This window comes from Babesia bigemina (assembly GCF_000981445.1).
Source record: "Babesia bigemina genome assembly Bbig001, chromosome : I".
Taxonomy (NCBI): Eukaryota; Apicomplexa; class Aconoidasida; order Piroplasmida; family Babesiidae; genus Babesia; species Babesia bigemina.
Genome location: NC_027216.1, coordinates 1,650,997 through 1,666,705, shown reverse-complemented (window position 1 = coordinate 1,666,705; position 15,709 = coordinate 1,650,997). Strand labels below are relative to the sequence as shown.

The 15,709-nt window shown below is 46.7% G+C and overlaps 8 protein-coding genes across 8 annotated transcripts; 3 read left to right on the top strand and 5 right to left on the bottom strand.

Annotated features, from left to right (window-relative positions):
* Nucleotide 1: 1 nt before the first annotated feature.
* Nucleotides 2-757, top strand: BBBOND_0107500 (hypothetical protein; the record flags this gene model as incomplete). The annotated part of the gene is made up of 1 exon (XM_012911184.1): nucleotides 2-757. One exon carries the CDS (start codon nucleotides 2-4, stop codon nucleotides 755-757), a length of 756 nt encoding a protein of 251 aa, XP_012766638.1.
* Nucleotides 758-2,192: 1,435 nt separating this feature from the next.
* Nucleotides 2,193-2,972, top strand: BBBOND_0107490 (hypothetical protein; the record flags this gene model as incomplete). Its single annotated transcript, XM_012911183.1, has 1 exon — nucleotides 2,193-2,972. One exon carries the CDS (start codon nucleotides 2,193-2,195, stop codon nucleotides 2,970-2,972), a length of 780 nt encoding a protein of 259 aa, XP_012766637.1.
* Nucleotides 2,973-3,315: 343 nt separating this feature from the next.
* On the top strand, nucleotides 3,316-3,560 carry BBBOND_0107480 (hypothetical protein; the record flags this gene model as incomplete). Its single annotated transcript, XM_012911182.1, is given in 2 exon segments — nucleotides 3,316-3,357; nucleotides 3,372-3,560. 2 exon segments carry the CDS (start codon nucleotides 3,316-3,318, stop codon nucleotides 3,558-3,560), a joined length of 231 nt encoding a protein of 76 aa, XP_012766636.1.
* Nucleotides 3,561-7,344: 3,784 nt separating this feature from the next.
* Nucleotides 7,345-8,675, bottom strand: BBBOND_0107470 (triose phosphate/phosphate translocator, putative; the record flags this gene model as incomplete). Its single annotated transcript, XM_012911181.1, is given in 2 exon segments — nucleotides 7,345-8,635; nucleotides 8,647-8,675. 2 exon segments carry the CDS (start codon nucleotides 8,673-8,675, stop codon nucleotides 7,345-7,347), a joined length of 1,320 nt encoding a protein of 439 aa, XP_012766635.1.
* A 1,002-nt stretch (nucleotides 8,676-9,677) lies between these two features.
* Nucleotides 9,678-10,997, bottom strand: BBBOND_0107460 (hypothetical protein, conserved; the record flags this gene model as incomplete). The annotated part of the gene is given in 9 exon segments (XM_012911180.1): nucleotides 9,678-9,764; nucleotides 9,846-9,985; nucleotides 10,022-10,217; nucleotides 10,258-10,335; nucleotides 10,371-10,468; nucleotides 10,507-10,630; nucleotides 10,665-10,739; nucleotides 10,775-10,951; nucleotides 10,962-10,997. The coding sequence occupies 9 exon segments, from the start codon at nucleotides 10,995-10,997 to the stop codon at nucleotides 9,678-9,680; spliced, it is 1,011 nt and encodes a 336-aa protein (XP_012766634.1).
* Nucleotides 10,998-11,202: 205 nt separating this feature from the next.
* BBBOND_0107450 (hypothetical protein) lies at nucleotides 11,203-11,914 on the bottom strand (the record flags this gene model as incomplete). Its single annotated transcript, XM_012911179.1, has 4 exons — nucleotides 11,203-11,308; nucleotides 11,424-11,521; nucleotides 11,573-11,746; nucleotides 11,822-11,914. 4 exons carry the CDS (start codon nucleotides 11,912-11,914, stop codon nucleotides 11,203-11,205), a joined length of 471 nt encoding a protein of 156 aa, XP_012766633.1.
* Nucleotides 11,915-12,231: 317 nt separating this feature from the next.
* Nucleotides 12,232-13,551, bottom strand: BBBOND_0107440 (mu1 adaptin, putative; the record flags this gene model as incomplete). Its single annotated transcript, XM_012911178.1, has 1 exon — nucleotides 12,232-13,551. The coding sequence occupies one exon, from the start codon at nucleotides 13,549-13,551 to the stop codon at nucleotides 12,232-12,234; it is 1,320 nt and encodes a 439-aa protein (XP_012766632.1).
* Nucleotides 13,552-13,791: 240 nt separating this feature from the next.
* Nucleotides 13,792-15,479, bottom strand: BBBOND_0107430 (26S protease regulatory subunit 7, putative; the record flags this gene model as incomplete). Its single annotated transcript, XM_012911177.1, has 7 exons — nucleotides 13,792-14,046; nucleotides 14,090-14,481; nucleotides 14,517-14,749; nucleotides 14,787-14,839; nucleotides 14,907-15,085; nucleotides 15,149-15,230; nucleotides 15,396-15,479. The coding sequence occupies 7 exons, from the start codon at nucleotides 15,477-15,479 to the stop codon at nucleotides 13,792-13,794; spliced, it is 1,278 nt and encodes a 425-aa protein (XP_012766631.1).
* Between the last annotated feature and the right edge of the window lie 230 nt (nucleotides 15,480-15,709).

The following is a 15,709-nucleotide window of genomic DNA, read 5'->3' as shown; positions in this document are numbered from 1 at the left end:
AATGGTATACTATTCGTTGACCGAGGTTCCTCGTGACCTCAGGGAAGGCATTGACTGGTTGCTGGCCGTTAAGGGAACCGATGGTCACGGTTTGAAGGAATTGATTGCTGCGGTTTACAGATTCCTCTATAGACAACCTGTTGGATTGATACGTTTGACGCCTATCGAGGACATAAAGCGCATTTTCAAGAAGTTTTTGGAGCAGCGGGCGCTTAAAGATAAGGCGTTCGCAGGCGCCATGCTGAAGAGATTAAAAACCCCTATGGAAAAAAACCCCAACGCTACATTGAAAGTCTTAAAAGGTATCAAGGATAGTGATCATATGACTTTGAAGACCAGGGGCGTGACGTATGATTCCATGGCAAACGATTTCAACACACTTGTGGACAGTTTGGAGAAGTTCCTGGATGATATCAAAAACCCTGATCAATATAGGTCATATTACAGTTCAGAAGCGACGTGGAGTGATTCGTGCTCGGAAAGACCGGAAGATTGCGCAATGATCTTTGTGGGAATTGCGCCGATCTTGTACGTGGGCATGCAGGCTATGTTCGACGCAAGCAGTAATGGAGTGGTTGGGTTGAAAATGTTTAGAGCAAAAGATCATTTGGAAAGGGTATTGTTCGCCTTGGGTTACGTAGAGCCAGAAATCCGCGCTAATATGAGTTCCGCCGATTTACGCAGTGCGTTGGGTGTTATGAATAAAGCTGTAATGAACACGATTTACGATCTCGCTGGTTTCTGGGCTTTCTATTGAGTATTTATCGCAGGTGATGTTTAAATGCAACTCAACAACAAATTGTTTTGTCTCCGTCTTCGTAGTGAGTGGTTGTAAGAATTCTCACGAAAGCATTTTAATTTTTCAATGTAGTAATCGCCCGTAGGATGCATACACTCGTCATCCACAATACTGATGCCGCCATATGGGGGCGGAAACTGTTCTCAACTAATGTTTAATCTCGTTCATGAAGCAATATCGCGGGATGGTTGCACGTCGCACGCTTCTACGTCCGTAAACACGACGGACGTTGTGGAAACCCGTGCTTTATAAGTAATGCTTTATTGTAATCTGAATATACTCATCTGAATGAGCGATAAGTGTCGCCATGGTGTATCTCTTTGGGATAGTGGTTACAGGAATGCGAAGGGCCAATTGAGCACGTGTATTGAACCCTGCAGGTTGTCACTTAACAAGCAACCATTGGTTGTACGAGCTCTCCTGAGTATACGCGCTCTCTATTCGCCCCGTAAATACACGCATTGTAGTGTTCCGTTGGGGGATGAATGGTTTTGTTAGTGGCCGTGTGAGCCGTTTTAGTGTTGTGCCGTGTAAAGCGGCATTTGATGGATGGCACGTCACCGGACCAATGGTGCCATTTAATGTTTTCCGAAACGAAACAGCGCATATCGAAGAGTCAATGGCGAGTGACGCAACGCTTAAACTCTCCGAAGGTTCGGCAATTCTGACCTTTCCGTATCCATCCATTTAAAACCCATTAACTAGAAACAGGGAGATAATAATTAATACTGTACTCTAATGAATGCCCAGATAAAACATTATCTCTATCTAAATATCACAAATGTGATAGCTCCCAATGGCGAATACCGACGCACAGAAGTGGCATAGGATCACCAGTGGCTTTGTTGAAGTTTCAAGAGATCGTCCACCAAGCATACTACCGGTTGTTTCATCGAAAATTTTTCACTCTTTTGTGGTATGATCTATGTCGATAAGCGGCGTATTAGTCAGGTTTCGAAATGTAAGCTGCTTTTTAAATTATCGAATGAAGCGACGTGACTGTAAGACTGTCTACATGCAGCAGCTAGTAAAATCACACAATAAGCGACGCAAATTTATTCTGCAGCGGTCACTTAACACATTTTATACACCATACTTAATGTGGTATGTGCCGTATAAATGTACGCTTGTCGAACGAGCAAAAGTTGTTCATCCACCAGAATGTTAATTAACCGGAGTTCATAGTCAAACGATTCTCAGTGACTTCATTGGTTGTTGGAAGTTGTGTATGGGCACTGGCTTAGGTAATTGATTATTGCGCCATAATATGTTAAGGCCATAATTTTAATTAATGTGATTATAGGCTATACATCCGTGGTTCTATTCAGCAAGAATGTGGAGCTCTCGCATCTGTGGGCGGAGAATTTTCGCTTACGCTATATGGGTCTACATGATGATCCCCTATGATGCTGCTCTGGGGGATAAAGGTGGCAAGGATGATCCGGATGGTTCAGCAAACGCGCCCCAAAAAATTGCCTTTTATTTAAATAACTCGGAGTTCAATAAACATCTCCAAAATTATTTAACAGTTACTAGCGATTGTGAGGCGATGGCTAAAGATCTGAGGCTCATCGTAGAGGCAACACCTGACCCCCAAAAGCTGTCAAATGTTGAAGCAGCGCTGAAAAAGGAGGGCACAAGGTTGTGGGCAATTTTTGAAAATTTAATACAGAATAAAATCGATTACGTCGAACTACGACATACCCTTGATGATTATATTGTAATATCAAAAGGGCTTCAAGCGAAAAATGTAACGCCTCAAAAAATGGCTGAACTTAATAAACAGTTGGCCGATCTCGAAGAGCGATTCGTGGATATAGAACGCATTGCACATGCCCTTGTGCATACCGACGTAGCAGCAGAATATAAAGACACGATAATATACGTAAAAGAATTTATTCAAAAACATATGCCCAAAAAACTATCGACTCCCTCAAATGTGATTAATAAACCCAAGCCGAAAGATAACACATCAGCGACAGATCAAAAGAATAACATGGCTTCAATGGGTAAGGGTGACACTCCGTGTGGAAAGTGTGAATCACCAAAGCCAGAAAAAAATACAGACAACACAAACGTCACACATGGTACTACTGGCGCTTCAGGATTCGTAATGATTGGCGCCAAGGTTGTTCGAAACATGGCAATACTGGGTGTAATTGCGGTGGTCTGACACCAGGTTCCTGCAATCCATATTGACGAATAACACGATGCGAAGATGACATGTAGCATCGCTCAGAAACTATCGCAGTTGTTGGAATCATCTGCACATCATCATTAACCTTATCTTCTCACATGGCCGTGCAGACGCGCAACTCATTGAAATTCGAGCGTAACACTTGTATCTGTTCTTTGAATTCATTAAATACCTGCACCCTGAATAAAGCGCAGTTTGGTTGTATTAGTTAGTATTGGAATCATTTTCGTGTTTGATGAGACTAACAATGTTAACATCAAGTGCGTAATGGCTACTCTATGGTTGTGGACTAAAAGAGGCCGTCAGATTATGGGATACGATGGATATTGAAGATTTTTGGGACGTGTGGGAGAACATTCCCGTATGCTGTTGCAGAATATAGATGTTGAAACATACGATGAAGGCAAATGTGAGACTAGGTGCGCCGATGGTAGGTGGTGCACGAGCAGGTGCCATATTCCCACGCAACTCATTCATCACACCACGATGCGTATTAATGTGCCACTGATATTAATCCCGAGGGAGTTTATACAATACATGATACAATGTCCGTACAAGCATTAAGCCATAAACGCTGTGTCCGGGCGTCACTTTATGATTTAATGCAAAGCTGAAACTATGAACTATTATTAATAGCATACACGATGAGTCACTTTACCAGCATAGCTGCCATAGAACGAAAGTCAACTGCGTCGGATCGGAGAGTTAGGTGCCGACTCCACCAACTAAAACAATGCCACCTCACCCATTACCACCATGTGCGACGGTTGATTCGTACTGCTAACTGCGTAGGTAATTTACTGGTATGTGTTACAATGTTAATTATTAAAACGGTTTTGTCCATAAATGTACCTTAACTACGCCTTCCGGTGTACATCATGTCGAAAATGTCTGGGTAACACAGGCCTGCTAGTCACGTGCACCTATCACCATCTGTATCTCGAAGAAGGTGCTATATGAGTTAGCCTTCTATAGAGTGCTGCTCTTCCTCTGCTGGCGTGGAAAATCGGTTTCTTCGCCCCGCAGTCCATCTCCATGGGATTACGCCATTGACTCACTCCTTTCAGTTGTAAATCGCCTCCCTATACATCGATTAAGCGTTAAACGTGTTAGCTTCATTCTTCACTTTTCCGCAGTTGATGCTGCAAGGGTTTATTGGATGGCGATGGTAATTATGTGGTTGACGATGTTGAGTAGTTACTAAATACCTTCATAATTCCGCGCCTCAATTTATGAATTATGACAGTATTCACGTATAGCATCGTGGCTACGATTAACAACAATATGCTAAACATTGGGAATAGGCGAACTATGCATCAATCGCATCCACATCTGAACCAGTTTCTACAAACATTCTCGATATATGAGCGTTTCTTATTTTGTATAATTGCACGCTGCGCAGTGCCACACTGTAATGCATATCCATCAACACTAGGGGCAGCAGTAACAAGTCGTCCCCTGACATGGGTTTCTACATGTACAATAAGAACATTTACATATACTTCCAACTCTCCAAGCTTTTGAAAAGCAGCACAATTTACCACAACACTTTCCTTCATAGCATATACAAGGACCCCCATTATCCGTAGTCATTTTAACAAACCCTGCACAATAGCAACAACGTACCCAGAAGTTTCTAGCAGCAGAAGAATGTGATCCTTACTTGCTTCACCAGAGATATATCATGAACTTCCTACGTTTAGTTCGTGATATGCGAAGTTTTGAGGGATGCGTGATTCTGTTTAGCAGTCTGTCCTTGGTGCGCTGCGCACATCGGGTAAGCATATGTACACCACACATTCCTCCGCACCCTATACTAAAGAAACATTGCAGTAACAATATGCTACAGGTCGTTATGTGTCCGATAGGCACTGCAGTATCTGTATTGCACTAATAGGACTGGCAATGTGCAGTGAGTGGCACGAGGTTTAAATATTACAGCATGTGTAGTTGAGATGCACGTCACTGCTAAGAAGTTGCAAATATACAGCATGGATTCATTGCGCAATCATTCCACCCTTTATATGTGATGTATCTCAGTGTCTAACGCTATTTTTATAAAGAGCATAAAGAGATCATTGAACTTCGACATTCTCGAGAGGCTATGCGATTCACTCTCCAATAAGTGCAGCTTTGCGATCATATGATGTATGATCTCACACCGAGCATATTTATCGCGCCGTTTGAAGTATGTCCAAAGTCTAGAGAAGGTTTCGCATTTTTATTGTTCGGACCCACATCTTCTTGGTTGTCCTCTATAAGCAACACCATTGGAACCCGCAAATGCCCTCCAACGAGTTACAAATACTTTATCAGACTAGCACTATACTAATTTGAAGGGTTTCAAGTTTTGTGTTCAAGACGGCTAATAATGAGTTTCGTTGATAGAGTTCAATGCGTGCCTATGGGAAAACCATTCCGTGGATCCACAAACCCGTGGCAATGAGCCATCATGATACAGTTATTAGGTGACCTTCCATTTGTCTCAAATCGCTCAAGCCATCGTTGTCGATGCCATAGAATGCTTCGCCAGACCAATGACAGCGGGAAGGTATGAAGTGGCACTAACTCGATATTGTACAATGGCGGTGATAATGCGTCATCTCATTAAAACGAGGTGCTACTAGGCATGGTTGTGTTTCCGTTTGTACTTTCCCTCATATTGCTGAATGCTTCGTCGTTGAGTAGGCGTTGATGTAAGGGCGTGTTCGTCACGGTTTGTCGAAGCATTACTATCTTAATAACATAGTTGCATCAAGTTCTCACCAACTAACGATAGTAGCTGTGCTTATTACAACAACATGGTCATCGTGTGAGAAATGATTTCACCACAATAGGGTTGAAATTTATTCCGGTCTGATCACGTCCTAACGCCAGCGGTGAAAGGTTTTTTGACAGACTATTACGCAACTCTTCCCAATATTTTTGACATATCCGTTGGATTGCAACCATAAATGCTCGTAAATTCAAAGCTGAGAACTATTCGCTGTCTCCAGACAATTATTGTTACCCTACTTACTCGTGATATTAGTGCAGTGAACTAGCACAAAATTTACAGCGGATGACGACCAAATATTTCCCCTATGGACACATCATTTGTTATCGGTATAGATGAGCTCGGTATTGATAAGAAAGCTCTTATCATCCTGTAATATTTGAGTTCGAAAAACTGCTGGCGCACTTAGAGCGCTGTATAGATAGGACTAGATGACGGATTTCGATGAACTCAATACTCCATAAGGAAGTTTGTTGCATACAATACGCCATCATGGTTTCATTTGCTACATTTACTGGATCGATTGCTGGTATCGCATTTTCTGGTTTGGTATAGATGGCTGTGGTATCACCTGGATAGAGCCGTAAATATTGACAGAGAATTCTTATACAGAACATAACGATGAACGTTAATGACATAATTAAACGAGGATATGCTTTTTACAAATGAATGTGGTTATCAAAAAATTTTGAGTGTTCCTATATCAAAGGGAGGTTCACTTGATTTGACAAAATGCTTATCAACATTAGTGTTTAAAACGCCCGAATCATCTAAAAATGCATTATCTGAAGAGTTACCTCCAGTCTGAAAAACGTTCGGTAGATTTTGGACAGAACTTAATGGAATACAACTTGGTTATAGCTGTCATTTACCGCATGCGGAGACGTCGTGTCATGCGATGTCGGCGCTAACTGTCTTTCCAAGTTCTTCTATACAACGAAACCAGTCCTACAATATAATTCTTATACAAATCGCCATGTAGTTACAAGTGGGAAACGTAGCAATTGGATTGCTGTACTGCACCTGCTTCCAGGTACCTTGTTCAACTCCGTGCAGATATTTCTGGTAAAAGTGAGCGCAGGATGACCGACAAATGTGTCTGTGCGTTTTCAACAACCGGAGGGATAGGCTGTCAAAGAACTTGTACGAGTTGCTCAAAAATATTTGGTTGCAAATGCCGATGCTGTAAAGAAAGGTTCAAGGAAAGCCTAAAACTAACTCTACCACTTTTGGGCAGCGTTCTACTCTTTTTGCTCATCATTGTAGTTGGATATTACATGATAGAGCAACGTATATGGCCATTCCATGGGATTCATGATTACTTTTTTAGCCTTCCGGACATTTATGACCCGTACGAGCGATACCCACCGCCGGGTACTTATTAATCTCACATTGCAGGAATCACTCTGCTAATCATTTGTTAATCATTTTGTAACAGAACTACAACAGTAACGAAGGTGTAAAATCACCTACAACCTCGTGCATAATAACCACAGCACACCCAATGTGGAACATTGATTAAAAATGCGTTACTCCATTTCATATTTTACCAAAAAGTCATTGCAAATCGGTTTACCCCATGTAATGTTTGCTGAGTGAGTATAGCATAGCTCCGGTGATTGCCGTGGCTGAGCCGTACAGGCCCATGTTTGTGATTTTGGTTTTGAAGAGGATGGAGCTTGTAATGATGAGGAAAATGCGTTTCAGGGTGTTTGCGACGGCGTGGCTCACTGGAGTAAGCTGCGATAGTGCGACGAAGGACACCTCGTTATACAGAGTGTAGAAGAATCCGGACAATGCGATGTGCCTTGCAAGCTGGAGAAGTCCCTTGCTGCCGAATTTGTAGAGGACGCTTTTGTACATACTGGCCCACTGCGGCGCCTCCAACAAAGCGAGTGGAGCGAGAATCAGTGAGCTGATGATGGTCACCAACGACGAGACGTTCGTTGCGTCAAGGTTACTTCCGATCTTGCTCAGATCCTGCTTGAAGAATTTCTTCGCCTCTATGCGCCTAATAGAGGCACATACATTCGACGCCAAGGAAGTGGCGAATGCAACTGGGTTGAAATTAACGTCCTTGACCGATGCCATGGCGACGCCACCCAGAATCGGTAATAGGGTGAGGAACGTGACTGGCGACATTGATCCTGTTCCGCTGAGCAGTGAAATCGCGGATACAAACAGCGGTTCGCTGGCCTTCACGATGTGAACAAAACTGATAGCTCCAGCACCCAGCGCCGTTACTGACAGCAGGTGCAGCATGGAAAATACAGCGCTCTGCTTAAGAACCGACGAGTACGCTTGCACCGTATTCCTAACGCGCGCAAGAGCGTTTTTAACCCTGCTCTTTATTGTTTGAAGCACACCTTGATTCGGGTCCACCTTTTCTACGCCATCATTTGAGATTGAGATTGACGGTACAGCCTTTATGCCTGCCAACCATCTGGTGAGGAAGTAGGGTATACCGATGAGCATCTGCATAGCCGCTATCGACTTTGGCAGCGGGCACATGTTAAGAGCCTTTTTATTCTCTATGTTGTACATCACCGTGCCTGCGTACCATAGCGAGAGCATGGATATGCTCTTGAGCGCGTCTTTGGCGGTCGCTACGGCGCTGCTTGTATTTCCGTCTGAGATCCTTCCCACGTTGACAGGAGGCGCAACAGAGCTCTTCACAACAGCTGTGTTTATGTTGCTACCGCCTTGTTCCACAATGGCTTTCTCGTTATTGATTGTTACTTCATTTTTCGGTGGCAGTGCGAAGGTACGGGTCGCCCTTATGCTCTTGATTCCGACTCCATCGCTGGCGAATTTGAGTCCATCGGCGTTGGTTAAGCGGGTTGCGACACTCTTTGACAACCCACTTTCGCCAACAGGATGCCTAATGAAGGCTTGCGATTCATGTGCTGCACCGTGATCAGTACCGTGTTAAATTACGCAATATACAATGTACAACGAATGGAAGACAGTACAGAGCGCACACCTACCTTTCAAACGTATGCCATCATCTATAGTCTTGCCACCAATGCCTGCGTTAAGGCTGCAGAATCCATTTCCTCTGATCCTCGCCTCCAACAGCAAGGCACGAGAGATCAGTAGACAGGCTGACAAATTAAAAATGAAACCCGTCCTTCTTAGCTTAGATATGACCATGTTGGCGTTTCAATAGTTATAATGGTATGTTGGTTGCGTGTCGAAGCTCCTTTTCGACGCGCTTTTTCGCTATGTGTGGGGAAATAGTTAGCGTCTACACACTAGTCAGAAACGTGAACCGTTTCTCAGGTCGCCGTTATAACATAAATTTCCATGCCATATCCATGGATGTGCGTCTATATTAAAGTGCAATTCTCTATATATTAGAGGCTAACATTAAACGTTTATTCAGAGCCTTCCACAAGGCACATGACTTTTTCGGCGACATTCGCTGCAATCCTCTGAGATTCTACATCTTCCGCGTCAAAGGCATTCCTAAGTTCCTTGATTTTGGGAATGCAGTGCCGCAATACGTCCTGTAGCTGGTTTTTGTTGTGGGCCTGTTGGGTCTCACCTCGGCTGTTTCATTCTGCATCAAGAGCTTGCGATTTTCACACATTCTGTCAATAATGGCATCGTATGCTGCTAGAATGTCTTGTTTGACGGTCCCATCATCCGGTCTGCGGGAGCTCGACTCAGCACTTAAAATGTGCAGGAAGAGCAAGTAGTCTCTATTATGCGCCCTTCTGTTGACTTTTGACACTGCATAGAGTCGTTAGGAAAACGTATATACTGTACTTATGGGTTCAAACATCCCAGTTGTGCAGGCATGTATGACCGGGATTTCTCCTAAGGGGCATAAATTGTTTAATGCACATATCCCCGTCGCGTGAGTGTCACTATATAATCGATGGAGATACTTATGTAATCTTCTAATGTAGCGCACAATTAACATCGCATCCAAAACATACCGTATTGACAAAGGCGTGACAACATCTCAGTCGTGATAACCGTGAGCTCTTGAAGGGACTGAAGAGAACTAGACAGGAGCTGGGAAGAGAACTGCATCTTTCATATCGCACCCTGCGAACATTCCTAACCGTTTGCATCTTGATCTCCACATATCGTGACAGCTCCGATAGTAACCGTACGTCGTGTATTTTACGTGTTGCCATTACCCTAAGAATGTTGGCGACTTGCATGGGATCGTAGTATTTCGTTGGGATCTCGTGCAGCAGTTCTGCAACACAATATCTTGCACGTTGCTTTCGCTTACCCAATAAAGTATTGCGATATTTGTCAAATGTGTCTCCTTCCGCCCTGGAGAGTGCGTAGAACAATATGACCAGATGCTGGGCGTTTCGTATCGCATCATCCTTGTCGTATCTGTCGATGTATCTTTCGACAAATGCGCTTAAATGCGCATAGTTAGCGTCCAATTTCGTAATGTATGCCACAGCGTTCGCCGTTTCCTGTTTGACGAACATAACACATGCGCAACTGCTAACTAACAAGTCCGCTTAGCTCGTCACGAAGATCCAGGAGCCTATTTACGAAAAACGTTACACAGGTGTCTTGTGCCGGTTTAACCTACAATTCATCAATACGGCCTATGGAGTTCCAACCTTTGTCATAATCTGTAGCATTGTCAGGCAATGCTTTGCATTTATTTCGCCTTCGAAAGTATTCTCAATGATAGCTTCAAAGATTTTTGTGAAAAATTCTGCAGTAGCGTTGATAATTTGCACTTTGATAGCATACCCCTATTATTATTATTATCGCGGGGGACACATATGCCATGTAAAAAAACAGCAATCATGTCCATCGTGAACCCCGATTTCTGTGCGATAACCCTTTTGCATAGAAGGTCGACAACGGCCTGGTTCTGCAACATGATAATAAAGCCACATCCAACATACATGAAGCTTTGATTTACCCATTGAATTCGCAATGATAACTATCTCCAACGGTTTCAATTTATTGCCTAGCAAAACCTGAGCATCATCAACGGAGGGGCATGGGTGCATACCATCTGTCTGAAAAAGAGATCGAAGAGCCTTTTGTCGTAAAACGCGAATTGTGAATACGCCCGATGTATAAGTACCAACTGTTGTGTGGTAACTGGATTGGAATTTACGGTTCCGTAATCATTTCCTCTTCGTGTCGCATCGTTTGCCGACACGTCTGACGCCGTAGACTCATCTGTCTGATCAAACGTTTTCTTCTCTAAAATACAGTTTTACCCTTGACATGTCTACATATCTTCTTAGGCGAGAGGAGGTATCGGAGTATCCTATTGCTGCAACACTTGCTTCATCACGTTGCCGTGAAACATCTGCCCCCTTGGGATCCGTGAGGACATTTTTCAGCCTCTCCGCAAGGCATGCCAAAACCCTTCTATTGCGGTGCCTCAGATTATACAACCTATATTCACGATATGCTAATATAGAGCCTACTTTACCCATCCAGCAGTATTGCCATGGAGACTACCGACATCTGCGAACCCTCTAGATCTAGCCGGTCCAAAAGGGACTCCACAACTTTGGTTTCGCTGTACCCCGCACTGCACGCTTTTACCAACACAATATATGGGCTTACGTCGCCATGGAGTTGATCAACACCGCGATGTACCTAGGAGGTACGGTTGTGTCAGAATCCTGTGAGTGCTAACAGGTGACAGTTGAAACTTTACTTTTATTCTCTGGATTATACTCTGGAAAACTCCATTTTCGACAGATTTCACCTTCGCCAAAGCATTGGCCATGAGCACCAGATCCTTAACATTGTACTCCTGCACGTTTGTATTAAATACCTCAGCGTAACTCACGTGCTGCAACTGGTAGTGCCGTTTTACAATTGAGTCCCACGTTTCCGGGTCGGCAACTCGTGCTCGAGCCAATCCATTCGCAATATAGGACAGTTGTTTCGTGCTGATTGTGTCGATGATGTACACAAGCCGCCGCGTAACTTGGCTCCAGAAGCGACTGTCTTCCTTCTCCCTCTGTGTCAACTATCAGCGCTCCAACACGGCAAATCCGTTTCTCACATTAACATTGGAATCCGGACTAACACCTACCCTGGAAACAATTCTCACCAGATGGGCGAGCTGCGACGCATTTTTCGAAAAAATCTCAGCGTCCCCTCCGACCTTGCGGCTGCGGGGTCCCATGAACCCGAAGAACCGTTTTGTTAGCATTTGTCCAGTACATTATAGGCGCCATATACATCTAACACCACCGCTTTGTTGAGAGTTTGCTCATGCGTTGGTCCAATAACCAGATTCGCGCTGCACAGTGTGTAGACAACGATGGAAGCAACTGGCTCGGCAGCGCGGTCGGTAACCCACGGCTACGTGCTTGCGAGCACAAATACTACTGCTACCGTGAACATCATGTGGAAGGCTACACATCGTAGCGCGTCGCCAGATGTGAGCTGATTTGTTACATAGTGCGTTAGGCGGAATCGCTCCAGTTTTAAAAGACCGTTTCACGACATGCGTATCTGATAATCGCCATTTTGTGTGATGTACCTGATCCACGGAAGCGCCTGGTATCCGCAGCTCTCCGTAATTCTGAGGTGCTTGACCGATATCCCCGACACGGTGAAGTATGGTATTTCGAACGACACCTTTACCGGGTTCTTGGCAAAGGCGTTTCTGTTGTCGTCTGAGACCGAAGGGAGCCCGAACGACGCGGAAAGCACGAACTCCTTCTCGCCCTGGAACTCCTTGATCGCCCAAATGATGGCATCACGATCTGGGACGTACTTGCCCGATCCGATGGTGGTCTTGAAGTTGGGATCCTTGACGTCCGGCGGCACCGGCACGTGGAACTCGACGTTGTTGGCGATTGTTTTCGACTTGAACTGCGAGACTGCTCGCACTGTGAATTCGATGCGCGTGGTGGACTTGTTGTTCACCATGATGTCGCACCAGAAAAGCGGTTTGACGGGGCAGTTGAGGCGATAAGTCATTAGCTCGAATTCTCCGTCTGGGGGGATGAAGCTAATGGTACGATCGGACTCGAACTTTTCGAGCTGCACGCACTGATGGAACTTGACATCTTCCAATTCCACGGTCTTCATTTGCGGGTTTCTGTTGAAGCCAGCGCCTCCGAATGCGGCCAAATCCCTGCCCGCCGCCATGTCGAAGACCGTCTTATCGTTAAAACCCAGGTATAGTTGCGGCATGCCCGAGAGGTACGATTTCATTTTAAGGCACCCGCGGATCTCCGAGCGCAGCACGGCACCGGAGGCGGACACAACGATGTCCAAACTCTCCACTACGTCGAGGAAGATTTCGTTTTTCTTGTGCTTGATTCCCTCGCGTCTCCACGAAACGGCGTTGGTCATCGCCGTCGGCGGCTTGACGGCGTCTATGGTCATTTGGTGGTAGCGGTTGCGTATGCACTCCCTGAGCACGCTGACCTCCGTGGCCTGTGGGTAGCCGTTGTCAAGCATTTCGTCCAGGAGCTCGTATATAATGACGAAATTCTCGCGGATGCGGTCCTCCATCAGGTTTTTGAAGTACCCCTCCAGCACCTTGACGAACCGGTAGAGGAATGAGAGGACCATGGTGACGTTGTAGTTGGCTGACGCTGCGGCGAGGAAGTACATGTCGCTGTGCAGTATCCAGCAGAACGTGCTTCCGTCGCAGTGGTACACGGGCCGCACGGCGTTCGGCTCCTGCAGGAGCACGTTGTTGTAGAATGACTCCGGAATGTTTGCGAGCACATCGTCCTTATATGTGCGGTTGATCATCATCCTCCCCTTGTTGTCGAGGATGTATATCCCGCTGATTCCTCCCATCTTCTCGCGGGTCGTTCGCCTACGGTGTACACAGCAGTGGTTGTTTCAAATGTTCGGCATTCGCCGTTATTAGCAACAGGAGCCTTTCGGCTGCATATTTACTCCGTGCTGCGGGTAGGCGGCGGTGTCTACACAATGTGTAACCCAACGAGTCTCGGCTCGCCCGCCGTGCCGTCAGGTCCCCAACCGGCCCATGTGTAGCTAATGGATGACAGTATATGCGTTTTAAACAGTGTGTGTTTAGTTGTACACCATGTACCGGCCGGTCGCCGAGAATTTCTTGTACCCGTGTATGACCTTGGTGATGGCGTCGATGAAGTCCTTCTCCGAGATGCTCTTCCTGCGTGCCCTGATGGCGTACATTCCCGCCTCCGTGCACACGCTGCGCAGGTCGGCGCCGGTGCTGCTCGGGCATAGCCTTGCGAGCAGCTCGTACCTGATGTTCTTCTCGACGCTCATGGTCTTTGCGTGAATCTTGAAGATGTGTTTCCGTCCCTGCGCGCGCGTGTTTCCGTTATCATGCGCTAAAACCTCTTACCTCGAGATCGGGCAGCCCGAATTCTATTTTGCGGTCGATACGCCCCGGCCGCAGCAGCGCCGGGTCCAGGGTGTCCGGCCTGTTGGTGGCCATGAGTACCTTGATGTTTCCTCTGGCGTCGAAACCGTCAAGCTGGTTGACTATTTCAAGCATAGTACGCTGCACCTCGTGGTCTCCGTTCGCCGATTCGTCGCCCCTGGAGCCACCGATGGCGTCGACTTCGTCGATGAACAGGATGCACGCCTTCTTTGAGCGCGCCATTTGGAACAGCTCACGCACCAGCCTGGCTCCTTCTCCAACGTACTTCTGCACCAGTTCCGAGCCGATGACACATATGAAGCACGCGTCCGTCCTGTTGGCGACGGCCCTGGCGGTCAGTGTTTTCCCCGTGCCTGCAGCGTTGTCACGGCCGACAAGGGTCACATACCAGGCGGCCCGTAGAGCAGCACACCCTTCGGCGGGTCAATACCGAGTGAGACGAATCGCTCCGGGTAGAGCAGCGGCATTTCAACCACCTCCCTCAGCTTCTCCAGCTGCTCTTTGCAGCCGCCGACGTCGTTGTACGTGACGTCCGGCTTCTCCTCGACCGTCATCATTGTGACCGAGGGGTCAATCCTCGGCGGCAACGATATTTGTATCTTGTACTTGTTGCGGTCAACGCTGAACGGGTGATTGTGCCGCTTTTGTTGTTACTTACCCGACTCTCATCCCCTCCTCGATATCGGTAGCAGCGGCCTTCTCTCCCAGACCCTGGTTACATATGAGCCAAAACAACCGAATAACCGCACACAGGCGCAGTTATAAACGCCAAACCTACCACAACGAACTTGGCGATTTGCTTGACGTTGATGACGTATTTCGCCTGCGGCGTGCCGGGGCTTATGATGCTGGTGCACCGCGCTACTTGGAGCGGCATTCCCTCCTGCAGCGCCTGCTGGTCGTACATCAGGTCCCACATGTGCGGCGGGTTGAGTCCGGTGTCGCTTTCCTTGATGCCTGCGGGCAGTGTTAGGTGCTTGCATCACGGCGGCGGCGTGCCCAAACCGCCCGGCCACTCACCGGAAAGCTTGTTAACTCGCTGCACGACATCCTTGATGTCCTTGTCTGCGTTCTTGATCGACTCCGTGTACGGACCGACTCCCTGCGACCATATGGGCTCCGACTCCGGGAGACATGAGCATTACGCAAGCAGCGACACGCACGGGCAACGGTTCTCAATACGCTCGATTAACGCGTACACAGCACATCAAACCGCATATGCGGAGCACGTATGTCGGCGTTTCACGCCATTTCCGGGCAAACTCACATAGCTCTTGAGGATGTTGATTTCGGCATCGTTCAAGGGGTTGGAGGCGGTCTTGGACTCGCCTTCTTCTTCTGGCGCCGTCATTATTTAAAACTACAATACAGGTCGCGATATACGCCACAGCTATGGCGTTTTTAAGTGAGAAATGTGTTTCGTTTTCCCCACAGGCGTACCTCGCGGCATCTTGCGCGATAAGGTCCCCTCCCGGGGCACACATCGCCAGCGGCTGCGCAACCCGTGAACACCGGTACTTCTGCGAGTCCGTTTCGGGCGTTTCGTCCGACGATCACCACTCGGTGATGTGTGTCTCGCCG